The sequence below is a fragment of the Portunus trituberculatus genome, chromosome 25 (assembly GCF_017591435.1).
Source record: "Portunus trituberculatus isolate SZX2019 chromosome 25, ASM1759143v1, whole genome shotgun sequence".
NCBI lineage: Eukaryota > Metazoa > Arthropoda > Malacostraca > Decapoda > Portunidae > Portunus > Portunus trituberculatus.
This window is the reverse complement of record NC_059279.1, coordinates 10584272-10607635: the sequence shown is the minus strand read 5'-3', so window position 1 is coordinate 10607635 and position 23364 is coordinate 10584272. Positions and strand designations below refer to the sequence as shown.

General features: G+C 40.2%; 2 protein-coding genes across 8 annotated transcripts in view; one reads left to right on the top strand and one right to left on the bottom strand.

The window, feature by feature from the left end:
- LOC123508993 (RING finger protein nhl-1-like) overlaps positions 1–9984 on the top strand; it is an 86795-nt gene extending 76811 nt beyond the window's left edge. For 5 of the 7 annotated variants that reach the window (XR_006676073.1, XR_006676077.1, XR_006676074.1 and 2 more), the window contains 4 exons: positions 2054–4972; positions 5810–6028; positions 6337–6419; positions 8833–9984. Coding sequence is in view for 1 of the 7 variants with exons in the window: in XM_045263107.1 (XP_045119042.1) it covers positions 2054–4972; positions 5810–6023 (3133 nt within the window). In the remaining 6 variants the exon portion in view is untranslated. Of the gene's footprint in view, positions 1–2053; positions 4973–5809; positions 6029–6294; positions 6420–8832 lie in introns of all 7 variants that reach the window. The other 2 variants (XR_006676076.1, XM_045263107.1) reach the window with 2 other exon arrangements.
- A 230-nt stretch (positions 9985–10214) lies between these two features.
- The window catches only part of LOC123508651 (splicing factor 3A subunit 3-like), a 91945-nt gene continuing 78795 nt past the window's right edge, over positions 10215–23364 (bottom strand). The window contains exon 6 of the mRNA XM_045262495.1: positions 10215–12101. Within this exon, the coding sequence (XP_045118430.1) occupies positions 11270–12101 (832 nt within the window). The 3' untranslated portion in view covers positions 10215–11269. The remainder of the gene's footprint in view (positions 12102–23364) is intronic.

Here is a 23364-nt window from a genome sequence, read left to right as displayed (position 1 = left end):
AATTTGTTACACATGACCGACCTTTTCTAAAACCAAATTGGCTATTTGATAATAATTTGTTGTCTTCAAGAAACTCAATCCATTGCTTCTTTATTACTTTTCACACATCTTGCATATTACACTAGTTAGTGATACCGGTCTGTAATTTAAAGGTTCTTCCTTCCTTCCGCTGTTATATATGGGAACCACCTCAGCTCTTTTCCACTCCACAGGCACTGTTCCATTTTCTATTGAGCATTTTATGATGTTGTATATAGGACTTGCTAGTTCTTCCCTACATTCTTTTAATATTCTGCCTGAGACTTCATCTGGTCCCATTGCCTTCTCTTCATCTAATTTCATCATCAAGTCTTATTTCAAGCTTGGTTACTTTAATCTCTTTCATATAGACAGTCTTTCTATTACCTTGTGGTCTTTCAAATTTGGATTCCTTAGTAAAGACCTGAAATTTACTATTTAACAGTTCTGCCATACTTTTTTGGGTCTTCCACCATCCCATTCTCTCCTTTTAACCTTTCTATTGTTTCTTTTTGCCTTATTGTTCCATTTATGAATCTGGAAAAAAATTTCAGTTGCTCCTTACATTTTTTGACAATGTCCTTTTTATAGTTCCTTTCTTCTTCCTTCCTCACCTTAGCATATTGATTTCTTGCTGCTTTGAAGTTTTCCTTATTTTCTGGATTTCTATTTTTCCTCCACCTTTCCATTCTCCATCTCTTTTCTCCTTTGCCCTAGCACACCTTTCGTTAAACCAATCGTTCTTTCCTTCTTCTTTAGGTTTATATTCGGGACATATTCCCTGACTCCTGTTTTGTATATTTCCAAAAATGTGTGTTTGTGTGTGTGCTTGAGTAGTGAGAGTGTGATTCATCATGCAGCAGCAGGAACCACATGGAATAACCATAGCATTGCTCATAACCTAAGCGAATGCTCGTATACTGAGGTATCACTGTCTGTGTGTGTGTATATGTATATATATATATATATATATATATATATATATATATATATATATATATATATATATATATATATATATATATATACAGTATCCCCCCGCTATTCGCAGGGGTTACGTTCCTTCCCCCTCCTGCGAATCCTGAAAATCTGCAAATTATTAGTGCAGTTTTAAAACGCCTACGTATGATAATATATACGCTAAAATATGCTTCCCAAACACATTCTAAAGACAGTCTTACTCATTAATACAGTAATAAAGTAGTAATATGTCGTAATGATAAATTAAAAACAGTAATAATGTAGTATAATTTGAAAACCTGCGTGCGACTGAGAGAGAGAGAGAGCTGTTTAGCGTCTCACACATGAAGATGCTTGTGACGTCACGTCGTCTGCAGCCAATCAGCAGGAAGGAGAAATGAAAGCTCGTAACTGACATTGTTATTTTAAAGTTATTTACCAGTTATACTGCATCATCTCTCTTTTCTAATTTTTTAATTTATATTAACTGACATTGTTATTTTAAAATTATTTACCAGTTAGGGTGAATGTGAGTGTTTTTCTGCTAAAAAATGGCCTAAGAAATTCATGAAATTGCCAAAATTATGAAAAAAACTTCGAGCAAAATCCGCGAGTATGCGGGGCCGCGAACGGTGAACCGCGAATGGGTGAGGGTATACTGTATATGTATATATATATATATATATATATATATATATATATATATATATATATATATATATATATATATATATATATATATATATATATATATATATACCATGTGTGTGTATGTAATCATTGGAACAGAAGCTCCTCCTGTGGCAGCTACTCTTTCTAGTTTATGAGCATAGTCTAGGTGGGACTGAGGCACTATAAAATGTCACTGTAACCTGTGATTGTTGTTAATAATCGTATGTGTGCCATACTACCATACTATTCTTGGATCATCCATGAACTTCACCAATACATATTACTGTGGTGTCGATGTGAAGCTCAATGTTTAAAGTAGCCTTGCTAATTTCTGTCCACCTGTTCTTGTCCCCCACTAGTCGCGGCCTCCCACCCCTGCCCTGCTCATCTGTTGTCCTCACAGGCACGACGAGGATTCCCCGATTGACTCTGGGCGGCGGCGCTTCCGGTCCAGGTTCATGCGAAAAGAGGAAGACGAAGACCGTTCAGTGCGCTTCGCCGAAGAGGATGGACCTAAGCGGCAGAGAGTATTCGACACCGAGGACGTCTCGCGTGGCCCACTCTCTGGCATTGTCCGGCTCTTCGATTCACCGCGCGTTATGAAACGCCTCCAGGAGCGAGACCAAATGAAGAACAAGAAAAAGGAGGAGCCACCTCCTAAACCTGCACAGCCCACCCTACCCAAGCCACCTGTGACCCCACTGCAGCGCAAGACCACACGCCAGACTAGTGAAGATGAGATTGACAAAATTAAAAAGCAGAACAAGTCAGAAGCATCATCTTCAGGGGGAGCAACAGCTGTCACACCTCCAGTTAGTAGCTCCAGCATTTCTAGCACTACAGCCTCCAGGCCTGCAGGGGAGCGTGTCTCTTCCATCAGAGAGGATGAACGTCAAAGTCGCAGTGATCGCACTTCCACCTCCCCAAGGTCATCTGCTAACCACTCCCCAACATCCTCCGTTACGAGGGAAGATGAGTCCACACGCCGTCGAGGTGAAAGTAGTAGTGTTTTGGGAGCTGGCTCAGCATCCAGCCGCACTGCACCATCCCGCAAAACCAGTGTGGACACTGGTGTGACTAGCGTGACACAGCGTTCATACCCATTTAGCCGCTCATCATCTAATTCTTCTGTGGGTGACAAGGATAAGAATACAAGTGGTAACCGTACTCCACGTCAACTAGACACAGCATCCATTGAGCGCCGTCTGTCCCGCTCCAATAGCACAGACAGCAACAAGTCTACAGAGGGAGCTACGTCCCCAAAGAAACCCACAGGTGCAGCATTTTCCACGGAGGAGCTAAAAAATCGGTTCTCAAGGCAGGACTCGCGACCATCCACCTCCAAGGCTGAGCCAACTCGGTCAGGAACATCAGGTGGTGCATCACGTTTCCAGTCACGTTTTTTAGGCCGAGCCGGTACTCCTTCAGTAGAGGCCTCGAAGGAATCAGAGAATGATGATGATGATGAAACCACAGATGATTCCGAGTCTGAAGAGAGTGAGGAGACATCTGAAGAGGACGACGATGATGAAGAGGAGGAGGAGGAGGAGGAGGAAGAGGAAAAGAAGACCACCACAACAGAACACTCTCGTCCAGACATTGGGCCCTTACTGGGGAGGAGTGCCCAGTCTCGCGATGTAGGCACTAGCAGTAGTACTAGTTCACGATGGGGTGATAGGAGCTCCTACCCACCAGCATCATCCAGTAGTGGTGAGTCTGGATATAGTAGCAGCAACAGATATGGCAGTAGCAGTGATAACAGTAATGGCAGCAGCACCAGTAGTAGCCGCTATGGTGCCACCAGCAGCCTAAGCAATGATTCTGGAGCTAGTGCAACTAGCCACCGCCGACCCTCCTATGTAGAGACAAAGTCTTCAGCCAAAGACAAGGAGGAAGACTTTGAGTCCAAGTACCCTTACTCCAGCAAGTACCTGAACCGCTCCAGGGCCAATGTGCCTGAAGAAGATTCCAAACCCAATTTTCATAGTCGTTTTCTCAACCGTTCCAAGAGCTCTGCTGTTCTTGGTCCTGTTGATGACAGTGCAGATGACTCCTCATCCAGCACAACACATGGGGCTAGTCGTGCTCGCTTTGAAGAACTAAAGGAACGACGGCAACGACTAGCACGGAGCAGAAGTTCAGCAGGTCTAGAGGATGAAGACAGTGCAACAGCAGACACATCTACTACCTCCACAGCCACCAACAATTACCGCACTCGTTATGGCAGAGACACTGCTTCGCCTTCATCACGCTCTGGAGGTAGTGTATCAACGTCATCCACCACAGCCAGTAGTGGTACTAATAGTGGTGGTGGTGGCGGTGGTGGTGAAGAAGGCTCATCTTCTACTCAACTCTCCAATTGGGCCCGCTACCTTAAGAATAAGTATGGAAACAGGAGCAACGCCAGTGGAGACACCAATACACGAAGCACCTTGGGTAGCAGTGGGCTGGGCAGCAGCAGTAATAGTAGCACTAGCAACAGCAGCACCACCAGCAGCTCACTCCTGGGCAGCAGTCGTGCAGGTGGCAGACCCATCTCCCGGTCCCGCTCCTCACACCTTCTTGGTCTCGCCAAAGAGGGAGAATCTTCAGAAGATGATTCAAAAAACGTGCGCGCTACCCCTACTTCCCCGCCAGCAGGTACGGTGGTTCCTACTCCATTCGGAAATATCCATAGGAGCCAGTACATGCAGAAGCAACGCCTCTTACTTAAGATCGGGAGTAGGGGTAGTGAACCAGGAAGCTTTACATGGCCAAGAGGCATTGCTGTTGGGCCTGACAACAGCATTGTGGTTGCAGATTCAAGCAATCATCGAGTGCAGGTGTTTGACCAACAAGGCAAATTCATTAAAGAATTTGGTGCTTATGGCAGTGCAGAGGGCGAGTTTGATTGCCTGGCAGGTGTAGCTGTCAACAGGATTGGTCAATTCATCATTGCTGATCGTTACAATCACAGGATCCAGATCTTCGACCCTTCAGGCAACTTCTTACGATCCTTCGGCAGTCAGGGTGGTGGCGACGGACGGTTCTCCTACCCATGGGGGATAACCACTGATGCACTTGGGTTCATCTATGTGTGTGACAAGGAGAACCACCGTGTACAGGTGTTCCAGTCAGATGGCTCCTTTGTGGGCAAGTTTGGCTCAATGGGAAATAAGCCTGGTCAGCTTGAACACCCACACTACATTGCAGTCTCATCCACTAACAGAGTAATTGTCTCAGATTCCAACAATCACCGTATCCAGATCTTTGACATCAATGGCAAGGTCACAACCACCTTTGGGTCAGAAGGCAGTGATGAGGGGCAGTTTAAATTCCCAAGGTGAGTCTGAATGTACCTCTTCTTTGGTTTCCTCATGATGTGCAATCATATAGTAAAATGGTCTTACTAAAATTATGCAAGTCATTTTGACACAATGAAAGAAAAATATGGGAAATATAATTTGAGATACAGATGTGCTAGCAGGCCTGAGCTTATTGATCTCTTCACTGTTGAAAATAAATACAAGAATTAGCTGATATCCACTTGGTATCTGATATGAGTGATCCATAACTCAAAGGTTCAAATTACATATGATATACAACACTGTTTGTGATGTTGCCAAATTATACTGAAATTGCTAGACTTCTCTAAACTGAAATTAAGTATTCGTTAGAGTAAAGATAGCTTTCTGCCCTGGGAGAAAAACTTTAAATGTGAAAATTCTAAGTATTTTAATTTGGAAATATTATGTTGTTAAATGCTTTTACTGGACATTGTAATATGAATGCACTAAGAATTGGCAAAAGGAAGTGTATTATAGCAAATGATAATTGAATCATAACAAACACTCTATGGCAACAATGATCAGTTGGGCATTACAGCACAGCCCAGGTGTAGCACTTGCCATTGAAGTGCATTCATATTTAAATAACCAGCGACCTGTAAACCATGATCTCTAAAACATTTGACAAAATTGCTTTATTCTTAATTTTCAAGTGCATATGATTCTCTTCCAGGGACACCATTTACACAGCATCACTTGTTGACTGCAATGAGCATGAGGGTTTTTAATTTGAGATGGGTTTTCAGTTTTAGATATGAAACAAACTCATTGTCCTTGTTTTTGTGTTATAATCTTGTACATAAACTGAATTTCTTGCATCTCATCACTATCAGGGGTGTGGCAGTGGATGACCAAGGATACATCTTTGTGGCGGACAGTGGTAACAATCGTATCCAAATTTTCCACCCTGATGGAACCTTTCTGAGGGCCTTTGGATGCTGGGGGTCTGGTGAAGGAGAGTTCAAAGGTCTGGAGGGTGTGGCTGTCATGTCAAATGGCAACATCCTTGTATGTGACCGTGAGAACCACCGTGTCCAGGTCTTTTAAAACAGGTGAGAGTAGGAACAAGAATGTGCATGCCTAGTGCCTGCATTCTTCTGCTTGTAAAACTAGAACCTGTAGCATTCTTCTGTAAACTCTGTACCCTAAAACTTTTCATTTATGTAATTTCTCTTGTATAAGTTTTTTTTTCAACCAGAGTTGTTAGTTATCTAACAGTGATATCCAATGATGCATATATAATTTCTCCCTTTTGAAATTTCCACTAATTCTTGAATGGAGTCCAGATAAGTGAAAGCACTGTGTTCTTTCACTATAGCTTGTGTGATTTAGTGTTTTATGGAATAAAACTGCCTGACAGATGACTGAGGCTGCATGTCCAGAAATCATGAGTTGGCCTCATCTCCCACACAACAAGTACTGCTCCATGTGACAAAGGTTCAGGTAGGTCAGAATAATAACAGCTACTAAGTTTTTGTTAGTACAATGCCACTCAGGTTTTTCTTCTATCTGATGATGTAACTACTCATATATATATATATATATATATATATATATATATATATATATATATATATATATATATATATATATATATATATATATATATATATATATATAGTCAACTTTTGATTAACCAAGGGTTACGTTTCTGGAGACGTTATTCAAACATAATTTTCCCATAGAAAACAATGATAATAGGGGGGTTATGTTCCTGACTATTTCAGGGAATTTGTTACTCAAACCTAAAAAAAAAAAATAAATAAATAAATAAATGTGATTTGTCGTACAAGTTTATGTGCCAGGAATATTATCCCATATTCGTACATTTATCATTATTGTGTTTAACAAAATAAACCATGAGTATAATAATTTGGTGGTGGTTGGTAGCAATGTTTGTTTACTATACTTCATTCAGTTCAGCTGATTGAACCACACAGTCCAGACTACACTGCCTCACTATTCCACCATGGGCAACATGGAAAATTTTTACAAAGAGAACCAGCCCTAATACTGCTGTAGTGTGATTTATTAATAGATTTGGTGAGTCAGGAGAAAGTACTTGTAAATAAAAGCAAAGACGGCCATTTAAAGGCCTTAATTAACTCGGGTGAGAATCGCCTCTTTCAATTGTGTAGGCTATGAGAAGAGGAAAGTCCATCAGCTATCTACATAAATGAGTACTTATCAAGCCATAAAGACATACAACTGATTGTAAGCTAAGTAGAATATGAAAGAAAACTTAGATGATGGAGATGTGGTGACTGAAGGTGTATGTAGGTGTAAATGTAGATGCAGAGCTGTAGCCTTTGTAATGGCATCGTGACAATTATGTTGTGCCTCAGACCTGTTTGTTCACTAAAACTTTGTTATTATAGACGCACTACCAACAAGTTTCATGGATTCCACTCCTGAGTTTAATTCCAATCACAATTTTTGTAACGTAAGCTATTTGAGCGGTAAACTATATATTTTTATTTTTCTTAAGTCAATTAGTTCACAAAAAAAATAAAAATTATAGGAATTTGGCAAAAAATTTTAGGCAAAATTTATGCAAAGGTAATGATGAAAGAGTCTTGGTTCACCTTCACAGCGAAAGTAAATCCTGCCTAATCATTGCTTTCCTAAGCTGTGGGAAGGCAGCATTCGCTCTTAAGAATACTGATTTCTCCCAGATGGTATCCTTCAACTGATGAAAGTGGAAGGTAGTGTTTAAGAATCCGGGTGAGAGTATCTCAGTGCAGTTCCCGCCAGAAGCAGGATGAGTGCGCGTGACATCATGGAGTTGAGTTAACTTGCATTAAATTGAATTAATCACGTTATTTAACCGTGTCTCCTTTAATATCAAGTCATGTTAAATCAAAATTATGTCATTCAAACTTGCCCTAATTGAAAGTTGACTATTATATATATCATTGCATGCATTCAATGTGTCAAGTGTAATGTACCAGTTACCTGCAGTTATTTCTAGTATTTCTAAACACATGGATACTCATATAAAGGGGTCCTATCACCACCACTATATAATCTGAGCTCAGCAGAGAAATGTTCTGAAGAGTGAATTGTTTATTTAAATTCTTATGCACCCTTACCACTAGTTACTACTACCACTAGTGTACCACCATAATCTGGAAAAACTTCAAATTCAGTGTCTATTTTGTAGCTAGTCTCCTTACTAATAAAATGTTTTGTTTTAAGTAAAATAATTACATTTGAGTTTTAAAAAGTAAAAACTTTGTACTTATGTTCCAAAGTTTTAAAAATTAAGAACTGTACTGTGTTCCAAAAATTAAAGTTACTGATTATTGCCAGTTTGGAACCAATAGTATCAGCGATACCCACAACCTGATCTTGTTATCATGATAATGCCAACTTTGTGTACTACTGATATGACTACTATCATCCCCATTACCTTATTTTTCCAACATATTTTGTTGATCTTACAGGTGTTATTTAATGGAATTTTAAAGTAATATTTTTGTGGTCATATATTATCAAGGAATTATGTTGAGTATTTGCTGTTTTTCTTATTTAATTTTGTGTATCATTAGCAAATTTAAGATTGCCAATAGAGTTTGATATAAGTATATATCAGCAAAATCAATTTTATTCCAGATAAGAGAACATTTATAGGCATTATGTTATTCAAGCAAAGAAAACATCATTGCTTTTAAAGGATGAAATTTGAAATGTTAAATAGATTAATATCAATAAACTCATTACTGGTTCCATACTATGCTAGTACAAAAGTGTATAATACTGCCAAAGGTAAGTTTTTTCTTTGTGTGTGTGTGTGTGTGTGTGTGTGTGTGTGTGTAAGTATTACTGTACTTACTGTTTCTTTTTCCTCTCCCAGATCACACCATGGTGAAAACAGTATGGCCCCAGTTGAGTGTTTTAGTATCCTATGGCAGATGACCAGTTGCTGCCACAGCACCCCATAAGGATGAACTGCTGCTGCAGATCAGTTAACTTGAAAAAGTGATGAAAGGTTGCTGTCAACTTCTTTCTGGAACTTGCCTTGTGTTAAATTTCTGATCTAGTCGGGTTAAGCGGATTTTCTCTGTTAATTCGCTCATAACCTCTGGGAATATTCATTCTCTAATGGTTTGGGCTGTGTGGAGGGTGGGACTACTTGCTCCACACGCACGCGCACACACAGGCCTCAAACTTGTGATTACTAAGTTACAGTGATTACCAAGTTACAGAGCATGGTTTTTTTTTTCCATTTGGTTTAAATAGGTATTAATATGTTTGTAAATATGATTTTTTATGAATATATGGCAGCATTAGTGTTGAAGTGTAGAGCGTCTGCAAACTTGAAAAAAGATTCATGTTAGTAATGAGACTAAATTCAGTGTGAAACCTAGTCACTTGTGTCTCCTGTAGTACATTTTTTTGGTTTGAAGCTGTCAAGGTTACCAAACAGCGAGTGAGCCACAAAGCTTCACTCAGCCAGTAACTACCAAGTTATAGTGTTACCAATACTTGGTAACACTAGTCCCTTGTTAAAAACACTATTCTTAATCCTTGTGTACATGCATGTATCAGTTTGATTGACTGATCATGTTGCTAGTGTGTGGCAGCATCTTCAGTTTACAATGAGCCACAGGAAGTTTCACTCTACTGTGTTGATGGTCAGAAAAAAAGGATGAAACTTTCAATTTAAGAGTTAAGAAACTTCAGTGTAATTACTTCTCAAAGTAATCTATATATCAGTGTTGGATACATATCGTTGTTTGTAGCTGAATACTATTTTTTATTTATTTGGAGCAATGAAGTGAATTATTACACAAGTAGTAGACTGTAACAATAAAACACTTTAGAGGACACACACACACAACACACACACACACTAGCAAACCTTGAGGGAGGTGAATTGTGAGTCTTGTGAATGTTTCTGTTCAGCTTTGTGCTCTGCAGGTTGTAGAAGAGGCTGGGAACTACATTTTGTGACACTCTTGCTTCTACTCTTGTACTGTATTTTGTCAATTAAAAATTAATTAATCTTTTTGTAACAATTCCTTGCTTAAGAAGAAGTGTGTGTGTGTTTCGAGGGGGCAAAAGGGTTGGGTGTGTTTGGAGGTTGGGTGGGGGGACAGAAGGATTGTGTGTGTGTGTGTGTGTGTGTGTGTGTGTGTGTGTGTGTGTGTGTGTGTGTGTGTATTTACCTAATTGTAACATACGGGAAAGGAGCTATGCTTGTACTGTCCCGTCTCCATATCTACTAATGTCCAATTTTGTGTGTGTGTGTGTGTGTGTGGGGAGGGAGGCAGGCAGAAGGGATGGGTATGTGTGTGGAGGTGAAGGGTAGGCACAAGGGGTGGGTATGTGTGTGGAGGTGAAGGGTAGGCAGAAGGGATGGGTAGGGTATGTGTGTGGAGGTGAAAGGGGGGGGGCATAAGGGGTAGGTATGTGTGTGGAGGTGAAAGGGGGGGATTATTTAAGTGGGGACAGAAGGTGAGTGTGTGTTCACCACCTCCTCGGTCACCTGCTGGTCACCCAGCCAGTCTTCCCCATTATGGAGCGAGCTCAGAGCTCATAGACCAATCTTAGAGTAGGACTGAGATCACATCAACACACAACACACACCGGGAAAGCGAGGCCACAACCCCTCGAGTTACATCCCGTACCTATTTACTGCTAGGTGAACAGGGGCCACACATTAAGAGGCTTGCCCATTTGCCCCGCCGCATACCGGGACTCGAACCCGGCCCTCTCAATTGTGCTGACCACTACATTACACGGTGTGTGTGTGTTTTCCATCCACTATTGCAACCACCCTTCTTCAGATCTTTGGGTGGAAGACATAATACTTACTCTGAACAATTTTCCTAGAATTTGAGAAAATAAAATGATTTGGTAAAATGCTGCTGTTTTAATTCATTTGTGTCACTAGTCCTCTTTCCAATACTAGGACACTGACCAGTAAGTGTCATACCATAAAAGAGTAAATAGAAAATGGCATATACACTTGCAAGAGAGAGAGAGAGAGAGAGAGAGAGAGAGAGAGAGAGAGAGAGAGAGAGAGAGAGAGAGAGAGAGAGAGAGAGAGAGAGAGAGAGAGAGAGAGAGAGAGAGAATGGGGGGGGGTAGGTGTGATCCAACAAGATAAGACATTATTTATGGGAGAAAAAAAAATTACTATAAATGATTCCCTTGATACTTCCCTGATTATATTCTATACTTTAACACCTGCAGCATAATGAGCTACATTATAAAACTTCACTAAAAACATAAGAATACACACACACACTTTCCACTTAGTGTCCCCCACAATTTTAAATGGTTCACTACAAAAGGCCTTGTCTCTTGAGGTCATCAAAGGTTTTTCTGTTTACCACATTGCCCTGAGAGTCTTCATACTCCTCCTCTTGCTCAGACTGCCAACGTTCAGAGGTCTTCTGCACCTTGAGTTTCTCCCACAGCTTAAGGGCATCTTCAATCTGTGTCACATTGGCAAAGTGAGCAGTGTTAGGAATGCCAAGGCATCTCATGCCATGGGCATGGCGCCACTCAGCAAAGTGCCTCTGGAATGCCTTGGGGCCTTTGTAGGTGAAGTTACCGCAAATCTCACAGTTGTAGCTGATGTTGAGACCATGCAGCTTGTACAGCCAATATGGGATGGGCTTTCCATCCCATCCAAGAGGAAGGTTCTTAGGGTTGTAAGGCACCTCATCATCAGGCTCTTCCTCAGATTCTGAGGCTGATGCTTCTTCTTCCTCTTCCTCTTCTCCATCTCTTCTTGCCTGCTTCCGTTGTACATTCTCTTTAGTAGCAGCTCGCTGCTCACTCAGGATTTCGGTTAAGCGATAAACCTGAGCCTCCAGGTTGGCCAGCTCCTTGATCTTTTCTGTCTCTCGCCCTTTGGTCACTTTACCTGGTTTAGACTTGGCAAATAGAGATGGATCAAGCTCTTCTACTGACATACCCTTTGTACTGAACAGCCTTTGGGCACGTTCCTCCAGAGTACCACCACACTTGAGCCCCAGAGCCATAAGAGCTGATTTCAAACGATCTAATCCCAAGGACATAAGCTCCTCTGATGATGAGAAGGCTGAGAGATCCAGATGAGCTCCCATGGCTGCCAGTGCTCCACCTGTTTCCTTTGGCCAGCCTGGAAATCTGCAAAGAATATTTTTCAATGTGAATATCTGATGTAATACCATTAATAGCAATATTATAAGCAATAAGGTTTAAATGGATTGCATTATCACTATGCAAAAAGCCATACAGTAAAGTCTAAAACTTCTGAAGGCAGCAGAACTATTGGGCTGAAACATGTATAGTAGATGCGCAAGTGAATTATCCACCTGTTGACATCATATGTGAGTGCAAATGGATATAAGTGAGGAGAAACAAGGAAAAAAAGATAGGACTCCAACCAATGTTTTGGCAAAGGAGCCTATGTAAAAAAAAATAAATAATAATATATATTTTTTTTCCTCACTATAGGCATATTTTTACATGTACAGGGATTCAGGGTAGCTGTATTAGTGTATAATCTATGTAAGAATGTAAAATGGATGCATAAATAAGCATAGGAGGGAAGAGATAAGCAAAAATTATGAGGCTGAAAAGTATGTTTTGTGGAAGAGGAAGAGAGGGGGAGGCAGAAAATACCTCAATATTGTCACGGTGATAGGTGCACGGGTGTATAAAATATCTATGGATGCAGTATGGAAGTATGAGAATGTGTAAAGTAGGGAGTGTACAATCACAAACTCACACTGATGCCATTAAACAAACACCCACATGGTGTTACCATACAGTGCTGCTATACCCTTAGCTTTTCCATTTTTTATTCTTTTTAATAGAAAAAAAAATTGTAAATTCAGCTTTAACTCATCAGGTAGAAAAATTCTGCAAGTTTCAGGAATTTCCAAAGTTTTAGATTTCTAACTTTTGAACTTATACATTGCGGTAATGAGAAAGACGCTGAAGACATCAGTTACAGGAGAGGAATCTATAAGATGAAAACCTTTGATTTTGACTTTTTATTAATGAAAATTTTTGATTAATTGGAAAAAAAAAGACTTGCCATGATTTTGAGCAGAAAAATATAAAATGAATGAGAATCAGGTGATGGGAGGCTCAAGTATCTTCTGTGAGCTGCCTCTTTACTATGTATAGTATAAGACCAGTTTGGAAAGTTTATAAAATGTATGCCTCTATGCCAGATAGGATAATAAAATCATATAAAAAAAAATAAATAAAATTGAGGTACAGTTGGCTCCCTACTTGATGGAACACTTCACCTACCTATATTTCTATCAAAAGTGATACCTACCATCTTTTTTTCATGGCAGCAGTGACTGGTCAGCTGCTCTTGACGTACAGGGATTTCTCAAATTATGAGAGGGATACGTTCCTGAATGAATCACGTAATGCAAAGAATCACATTAAGTGAACATGATTACTGAACTAAACTGTACAGTAGAGCTGGGCAGGTTCACAATATATATATATATATATATATATATATATATATATATATATATATATATATATATATATATATGCAACCCCCACTTAACGAACGGGTTACATTCCTAAAAAAACGTTCGTTAAGCGAACTAATTATAACAAGTTTGACCCCCTGACTTGAACTTCCATTGAGAGTAAACAAAGCGAGAGTGCATCATAGTACAGTGAAAGGTTTAATGAAAATTATAATGTACACTAATGTATGTATGTATGTAAGTAACTTTATAATGTTGATGATATTAAATTTATGAAGGGAGGGAGAGTGGAGCGGAAAATACACTAGCTGGCAACATGTGGAATGTAAACAAAGGATGCGTCATTGTACCGCATACAAAACTTATATACCACATTTTCACAAGGCTTTCCATTTTATCCATTGCAGAGTAACGAGTTCAGGTGGTTCTTTTACCTTGTAAGGAAGATACAGTCTCACCAGCCTTCTTAATAGAGTCTGCTGACTTGAAAATAGTAGAAACTAGATGGAGTCAAGCCATGGTGGCGAGCAATGCTACTAGTTTTCTCGCCTCTCTCATGTCTGTGAATAATATCCAGCTTCATTCGAGAGTAAGAGCCTTTCTGGTCTTAGCAATGCTAGGCGACATTGCAAGGCTGGTTGCAGGGCGTTTTGGTGGCTTGTTGAGCTAGGGAAGACGAGCTGCTACTGGACACTGTTATTGTTTTGAGCTGAGAGCGGGGAAGGGTATGGGATTGAGTGGTGAGTGTGTTGTCCATGAGAGGCACTAGTGTATTCAAAAGCCTGTTGGCTTGCGTGATATGGCGGGGCTTTCAAACTTGGAAAAAATTGCCTGGATAAAATTTCGTTAAAGTGAGTTTGGTGTTCATTAAATGAGCAGATGGTAGCAAAAGGAAACGTTCGTTGTAGCAAAATTTTGTTGTGTGAACCTTCGTCAAGTGGGGGCTGCCTGTATATATATATATATATATATATATATATATATATATATATATATATATATATATATATATATATACAGTAAGATCCCGGGTTACGTCGGTCTCGAGTTACGTCAAACTCGTAGTTACATCAGTCCACTATGAGGCAATTTGAGATTAAAAAAATTGAAAATTTATAAATCGTAAAGAGCGGGATTTATTGTTATTGTTGGCCGCCAGGTGTCACTATTGGTTACCCGCCACACCACCCGGCTCACGCTTGAATACAATAACACCCTGCCTCAGTTCCACCACACCGTCGCCCCTGGCAAGTGTTATCCTACTTCTGCGTTTACTGACTCAAGTTCTTAGTATCTTGCTCAATGGCACCAAAGAGAAAACTCCTTAGTGACAGCAGTGATGCTAAGAAAAGTGATGCTAAGAAAAGCCCATTACCATGACAACGGAGAGGTTGACGACCTTGAGGGCTCGCGCACCCATCACATAACAACATAATAACAACTCCGGAGCCTTCGCCTGGGCCACACGACACTCGCAGCTCACTTGCACCATCTGCTGATCCCTATTACCCTTTCCTATTGCATTTCCTGCTCCGCTGCCGACACTTCTACTCCCACCGCACTGCACTACGCTACCAGCTGTCCGCCCTGGGCGTCACAACATTCGACCTGCCCACCCTCCTAGTGGCCTCAGGCGTCCACCCCTTTCGGCAACCTGCAGTCCTTCACGTTCGCGGCCCTAATCAACAACAAAAACAAGCTTGTGTTTCATATTCCTACATAGTTGTAAATAATATAACAATATAATCTTTTACTTACCTGAATGACCATAAACAATGATTGGTTGAAAACTTGATAATATGCTTTGAAATGTACAGAAACTTGAGTCACGTACAAAATCAACTTACGTCATGTTTCAGGAACATAACTCTGACATAAACCGAGACCTTACTGTGTATATACAGGCAACCCCTGTTTAACAAAGGGGTTACGTTCTTAAAAAACACTTTGTTAAGCGAAACTTCGTTAAGCGAACCGATTATAACAAGTTTAACCCCTGATTTGAACTTCCATTGAGAGTAAACAAAGCGAAAGTGCATCATAGTACAGTAAAAGGTTTAATGAAAGCAAAAATTATGAAGTTAAACATTTAGGTAGTTTAATTTGTCATTATAATGTACACTAATGTATGTATGTACGTAACTTTATAATGTTGATGATCTTAACTTTATGAAGGGAGGGAGAGTGAAACGAGAAATACACTAACCGGCAACCTGTGGAATGTAAACAAAGTGCGCATCATGGTACCGCATACAAAACTTATGTACCACATTTCCACAAGGCTTTCCATTTTATCTATTGTAGAGTCACGAGTTCTGGTGGTTCTTTTAGCTTGCAAGGAAGATGAGGTCTCACTAGCCTTCTTAATAGAGTCTCTTGACTTGAAAATAGTAGACAGTAGATGGAGTCAAGCCATGGTGGGAAGCAATGTTATTAGTTTTCTGGCCTTTCTCTTGTCTGTGATATAATACCCAGCTTCACTTCTAGAGTAAGACACTTCCTGGTCTTCTTAGGAACGTTAGGCCACATTGCAGGGCGTTTTGGTGGTAAGTTGAACTAAGGAAGATGAGCTGCTGGTGACGCTGTTATGTTTTGACAGGGCAGTGAGTGGTACGTGTGATCTTGATCTTGATCTTGATGCTACAGGTGACACAGAATTTCTTCTGAGTCAGGCCTTTGTATCGGCAGAGCCTGTGTTGTCCACGAGAGGCTTGATCTTGATCTTTATTCTACAGGTGTCTCAGGATTTCTCCTGAGGCAGGCCTTAGTACCAGCAGCTCCTGATGTATTCAAAAGCCTGTCAGCTTGCATGATACGGTAGGGCTTTCAAATTTGGAAAAAAAATTACCTGGATAAAACTTCGTTAAAGCGAGTTTTGTGTTCGTTAAACGAGCAGATGGTAGTAAAATGAAACCTTCGTTATAGCGAAATTTCGTTGTGTGAACCTTCGTTAAACGGGGGTTTCCTGTATATATATATATATATATATATATATATATATATATATATATATATATATATATATATATATATATATATATATATATATATATATATATATATATATATATATATATATATACCCTCGAAACAACGGACCTCCCATCAACGGATTTCGGAAACTACAGACAAATTCTGGAGTCCGGTTTAATCTACGGACGAATATTAAGATGCACTCGATTGTCCGTTCCCGGCAAATTATTGTCCGGTAGGTGGCGGGTCGGTCACGTCATCAGCTGTTGGTCGCCATGTTTTATCTTCAGTCCGTGTGTTTTCAACCAATAGCGAACATTGTCCATGCTCATGTCATCTATTTCAGGTTATTTGTTGTACTTAATGATTTGTAATACTGCTTGAATGATTTCTTAATGATTACACAGTATTTTACGTACATTTTATACAGTTTTTTATGTACTTTTGCAATCTACGGACAGGGTCATGCACGCATTTGTCCGTTGTTTCGAGGGTCAAGTGTGTGTGTGTGTGTGTGTGTGTGTGTGTGTGTGTGTGTGTGTGTGTGTGTGTGTGTGTGTGTGTATATATATATATATATATATATATATATATATATATATATATATATATATATATATATATATATATATATATATATATATATATATCTTACGCCAGTCCACTATAAGGCAATTTAAGATTTAAAAATTGAAAATTTTAAATCGAAGCGGGTTTATTGTTATTGTTGGCCGCCAGGCGTCACTAGTGGTTATCCGCCACACCGCCCACCTCACGCTTGAATACAATAACACTCACGCTTGAATACAATAACACTCTATGTACCTCAGTTCCACCACACCATCGCCCCTGGCAAGATTGTTCCTACATCTGCGTTTGCTGACTATCTTAGTATCTTGCTCAATGGCACCAAAAAGAAAACTCCTGAGTGATAGAAGTGATGCTAAGAAAAGGAAAACCATTACACTACAAGAAAAAGTGGACATAATTAAAAGACATGAGAAGGGAGGCAGCAGCTGTGTATAAAGGAGTGAAGAAGAAAATGGGAAGCCCGTTACCATGACAACGGGGAGGTTGACGACCTTGAGGGCCCACGCACCATGCAACAATAACAACTCCGGAGCCTTCGTCTGGGCCACACGACACTTGCAGGTCACTTGCACCGTCTGCGCCTGTCTGCTGATCCCTATTGCCCTTTCCTATTGGATTTCCTGCTCCGCTGCCCACGCTTCTACTCCCACCGCACTGCACTACGCTCCCAGCTGTCCACCCTGGACGTCACAACATTCGACCTGCCTACCCTCCTGGCGGCCTCAGGCGTCCACCCCTCTGGCAACATGCAGTCATTCGCATTCGCAACCCTAATCAACAACAAAAACAAGCTTGTGTTTCATATTCCTACATACTTGTAAATAATATAACAATATAACCTTTTACTTATATAACGCTTCTACTCCTACCGCACTCCACAAAGCTCCCAGCTGTCCCGCCCTGGGCGTCACAACATTCGACCTGCCCACCCTCCTGGCAGCCTCAGGCCGCCCCTCTCGGCAACCTGCAGTCCTTGGCGTCATGGCCCTAATCAATATATTCCTACATAGTTGTAAATAATATACCAATATAACAATATAACCTTTTACTTACCTGAATAACCAAAAAAAATGATTGGTTGAAAACTCGATAATATGCTTTGAAAGTACAAAAACTCGAGTTACATACAAAATCGACTTACGTCATGTTTCAGGAATGTAACTCTGACATAACTCGGGACCTTTCTGTGTATATATATATATATATATATATATATATATATATATATATATATATATATATATATATATATACGTAACTCTTGATTTATGCGTGTTTAATTTACGTGTTTTTGTTGATATGTGACCGAAAAAATATTATAATTAATAAATTTGCACAATCGGTTTGCTTATACAGGCAACCCCGACTTAACGAAGGGGTTACGTTCCTAAAAAATCTTTTGTTAAGCGAAACTTCGTTAAGCGAACCAATTATAACAAGTTTGACCCCTGACTGAACTTCCATTGAGAGTAAACAAAGCGAGAGTGCATCATAGTACAGTGAAAGGTCTAATGAAAGTAAAAATGATGAAGTTAAACATTTAAGTAGTTTAATTTAAGACTAAGTCATTATAATGTACACTAATGTATGTATGTAAGTAACTTTATAATGTTGATGATCTTATATTTATGAAGAGAGGGAGAGTGGAGCGGAAAATACGCTAGCTGGCAACCTGTGGAATGTAAACAAAGAGCGCATCATTGTACCGCATACAAAACTTATGTGCTACATTTTCACAAGACTTTCCATTTTATCCATTGCAGAGGCACGAATTCAGGTGGTTCTTTTAGCTTGCAAGGAAGATATGATCTCACCAGCCTTCTGCTGTCTTGAAAATGGTAGACAGTAGATGGAGTGAAGCCATGGTGGGAAGAAATGCTATTAGTTTTCTTGCCTCTCTCGTGTCTGTGAATAATATCCAGCTTCACTTCGAGAGCAAGAGACTTCCTGGTCTTCTTAGCAACGCTAGGCGACATTGCAGGGTGTTTTGGTGGCATGTAGAGCGAGGGAAGACGAGCTGCTGCTGATGCTGTTATTGTTTTGAACTAGCGGAGTGAGTGGTGCACGTTTTGTCCATGAGAGGCGCTGGTGTATTCAAAAGCCTGTCGGCTTGCGTGATATGGCGGGGCTTTCAAACTTGGAAAAAATTACCTGGATAAAATTTTGTTAAAGCGAGTTTGGTGTTTGTTAAACAAGCAGATGGTAGTAAAACGAAACCTTCGCTGTAGCAAAATTTTGTTTTGTGAACCTTCGTTAAGCGGGGGTTGCCTGTACATGATTTGGACTACATCCCGCATCCCCCCTATTATCTATTGTTTTTTATGAGAATTGCAAGTTTGTTTTACATGAATTTTAAAATATGCGATGCCTCTTGGAACACATCTATCGTGTAAATAAAGAGTTACCTGTATATACAGGCAACCCCCACTTAACGAACGTTCACACAACAAAATTTCGCTACAATGAACGTTTCCTTTTACTACCATCTGCTCGTATAACGAACACCAAACTTGCTTTCACGAAATTTTATCCAGGTAATTTTTTCCAAGTGGACAAAATGCACACTACTCACTCCCCTTCCCTTCCCGCTCCTAGTTCAAAACAAAAACAGGGTCCGGCACCAGCTCATCACCTCACGCTCAACATGCCACCAAAACGCCCTGCAACCAGCCCTGTAATGTTGCCTAGCATTGCTAAGAAGAAAAGGAAGTCTCTTACTCTCGAAGTGAAGCTGAATATTATTCAAAGACACTAGAGAGGCGAGAAAACTAATAGCATTGCTCGCCACCATGGCTTGACTCCATCTGTCTCTACTATTTTCAAGTCAGCAGACTTTATTAAGAAGACTGGTGAGACCGTATCATCCTTGCATGCTAAAAGAACCACCCGAACTCGTGACTGCAATGGATAAAATGGAAAGCCTTGTGGAAATGTGGTACATAAGTTTTGTATGCGGTACAATGATGCGGCGTTTGTTTACATTCCACAGGTTGCGGCTAGTGTCTTTCCCGTTTCAATCTCCCTCCCTTCATAAATTCAACATCATCAACATTATAAAGTTACTTACATACATATATTAGTGTACATTATAATGACTTAAATTAAACTGCTTAAATGTTTAAATTCATAATTTTTACTTTCATTAAACCTTTTACTGTATTATGATGCACTCTCACTTTGTTTACCTTCAATGGAAGTTCAAGTCAGGGGTCAAACTTTTTATAATTTGTTCACTTAACGAAAATTCACGCAACGAAAGTTTTTTTTAGGAACGTAACCTGTTCATTAACCCGTAAGAGGTCAGCATTCATTTACATACCATTTACTCATCCAGGTCACCAAAAATTGTTTTTCCATTTTTGATCCCATATAACTCAAAATGTTTATAAAAGTACAAAAAAAAAAGAGTTAAAGTTAGAAATTACCATTTTTAAATGTCCTGCTGGGACTTTAAATTTGGCTCATTCAGCGATGCTGCCAGACGTACGATTTTGATATATGGCAACATTTCCTTTTTTCTGCATTTTACAGATTTTTTTTTCACCAACAAAATAAATATGTTTGAAATGAATAATTCTTGATAAAGAGACGCATACTTTTGTATAAAATATATTAAATCCATAAAACAAGAGCACTTGATCAAAAGTATTTTTTTTTTATTCTTCTTACACTATCCAAGCTTCTCAATATTGCAGCAGGGTATGATGTTCTACAAAGCAGGGCTTGATGCACAAAGCTACATCACACTCATGACAGCAATATTGAGTGTTTGCACTTTTATTTCTTAGCTTGACACATCAAAATTATAAACTTGCAGCTCCAAATTTGACCCATCTATCCAGTCCCATCTGCTGTCAGGTCTAATTAGGTCAGGTGTAGGAGGTACCCTTCCCCTCCCTCTTCAAAGTGGTGTTTTGCGGTGGGTAGACAATAAGGTATGCCGCGTGTATTGTCACTGCCTGGCTGCTGCGTGATTGTACTGGAGTCAAGGTCATCATATACTTATCATCACCACCATCTTCACTTGGGACAGCAGATGACTGTTGCCTTACACTTGAAGATAGCCTACACTCCTTTCTCTTTTTTTCTTGTGTTGGGTGCATAAAGCCAGTTAGACGTGTCAGAAGAGGAAGATGTATGTAACGGCCCAGGAGTGGGAGAAGGAGTGTGTGGTGGTGGAAACACGCCAAAGTATTGTGCCTCAAGCTGTTCATCTTCCTCCTCCATTTCCTGATCAAAAACATAATCAGGATCAGCATAACTGTCATCAGTGCTGATGTCACTGTTGTCATCAAAAATATCTTCCTCAAAAGATAATTATTCAGCAATTTCTGCGGAAGTTAGAGAGCGGGGACGCCTGCCTGCCATCGTGACTCAGTCAGAGACAAGTGAGGGGCTGAGAGGTGAGTGGCAGGACGCAGTGGTCAATCAGGATGGAGGGGGTGAGTGGGTGGCCTGCCCAGTTACCAGAAAAAAGGGAAAATGTGCTGATATATGCTAGACACCTCAACAAACATAATTAGTGTCGCTAGAGGGAATTTCAAATGTATAGGAAGCGAAAAAGAGACGAACATACTTGTACGTGATTGACCACAGAGAGTAACCGCGGATTTCACGTACATGTACGTGCTTGACCTCTTAAGGGTTAAGCAGGGGGTTGCCTGTGTGTGTGTGTGTGTGTGTGTGTGTGTGTGTGTGTGTGTGTGTGTGTGTGTATATATATATATATATATATATATATATATATATATATATATATATATATATATATATATATATATATATATATATATACAGTAAAGTCCCGGGTTATGTCGGTCTCAAGTTACGTCAAACTCGTAGTTACGTCAGTCCACTATAAGGCAATTTAAGATTAAAAAAATTGAAAATTTATAAATCGTAAAGCGGGGGATTTATTGTTATTGTTGGTCGCCAGGCGTCACTAGTGGTTACCCATCACACCGCCCGCCTCACACTTGAATACAATAACACCCTAACTCAGTTCTACCACACCATCGCCCCTGGCAAGTGTTATCCTACTTCTGCGTTTACTGACTCAAGTTCTTAGTATCTTGCTCAATGGCACTAAAGAGAAAACTCCTTAGTGACAGCAGTGATGCTAAGAAAAGGAAAACCATTACGCTACAAGAAAAAAAGGACAAAATTAAAAGGCATGAGAAGGGAGGCAGCAGCTGTGTGAGGGGGTGAAGAAGAAAATGGGAAGCCTGTTACCATGACAACGGGGAGGTTGACAACCTTGAGGGCTCGCGCACCCATCACAACAATAACAACTCCGGAGCCTTCGCCTGGGCCACACAACACTCGCAGCTGACTTGCACCATCTGCGCCTGTCTGCTGATTCCTATTGCCCTTTCCTATTGCATTTTCTGCCCCGCTGCCCACGCTTCTACTCCCACCGCACTGTACTACGCTCCCAGCTGTCCACCCTGGGCGTCACAACATTCAACCTGCCCACCCTTCTGGCGGCCTCAGGCGTCCATCCCTCTCTGCAACCTGCAGTCCTTCGCATTAGTGGCCCTAATCAACAACAAAAACAAGCTTGTTTCATATTCCTACATACAGGCAACCCCCATTTAACGAAGGGGTTATGTTCCTAAAAAACACTTCGTTAAGCGAAACTTCGTTAAGCGAACTGATTATAACAAGTTTAACCCCTGATTTGAACTTCCATTGAAAGTAAGTAAAGCGAGAGTGCATCATAGTACAGTAAAAGGTTTAATGAAAGTAAGAATTATGAAGTTAAACATTTAGGTAGTTTAAGTCATTATAATAATACTAATGTATGTATGTATGTAACTTTATAATGTTGATGATCTTAACTTTATGAAGGGAGGAAGAGTGAAACGGAAAGACACTAACCGGCAACCTGTGGAATGTAAACAAAGTGCGCATCATTGTACTGCATACAAAACTTATGTAGCACATTTCCACAAGGCTTTCCATTTTATCCATTGTAGAGTCAAGAGTTCAGGTGGTTCTTTTAGTTTGCAAGGAAGATACGGTCTCACCAGCCTCCTTAATAGAGTCTGCTGACTTGAAAATAGAGACAGTATAATATGGAGTCAAGATAGTGGCCAGCACTGCTATAGTTTTCTGGCCTCTCTCATGTCTGTGAATAATATCTAGCTTCATTTGGAGAGTAAGAGACTTCCTGGTCTTCTTACGAACACTAGGCCAATTGCAGGCCGTTTTGGTGGTAAGTTGAGCTAGGAGAGATAAGCTGCTGCTGAGGCTGTTATGTTTTGACTGGGGAGTGAGTGTTGCGCGTGTTGTCCACGAGAGGCTTGATCTTGATCTTGATCTTTATTCTATAGGTGTCCCAGGATTTTTCCTGAGGCAGG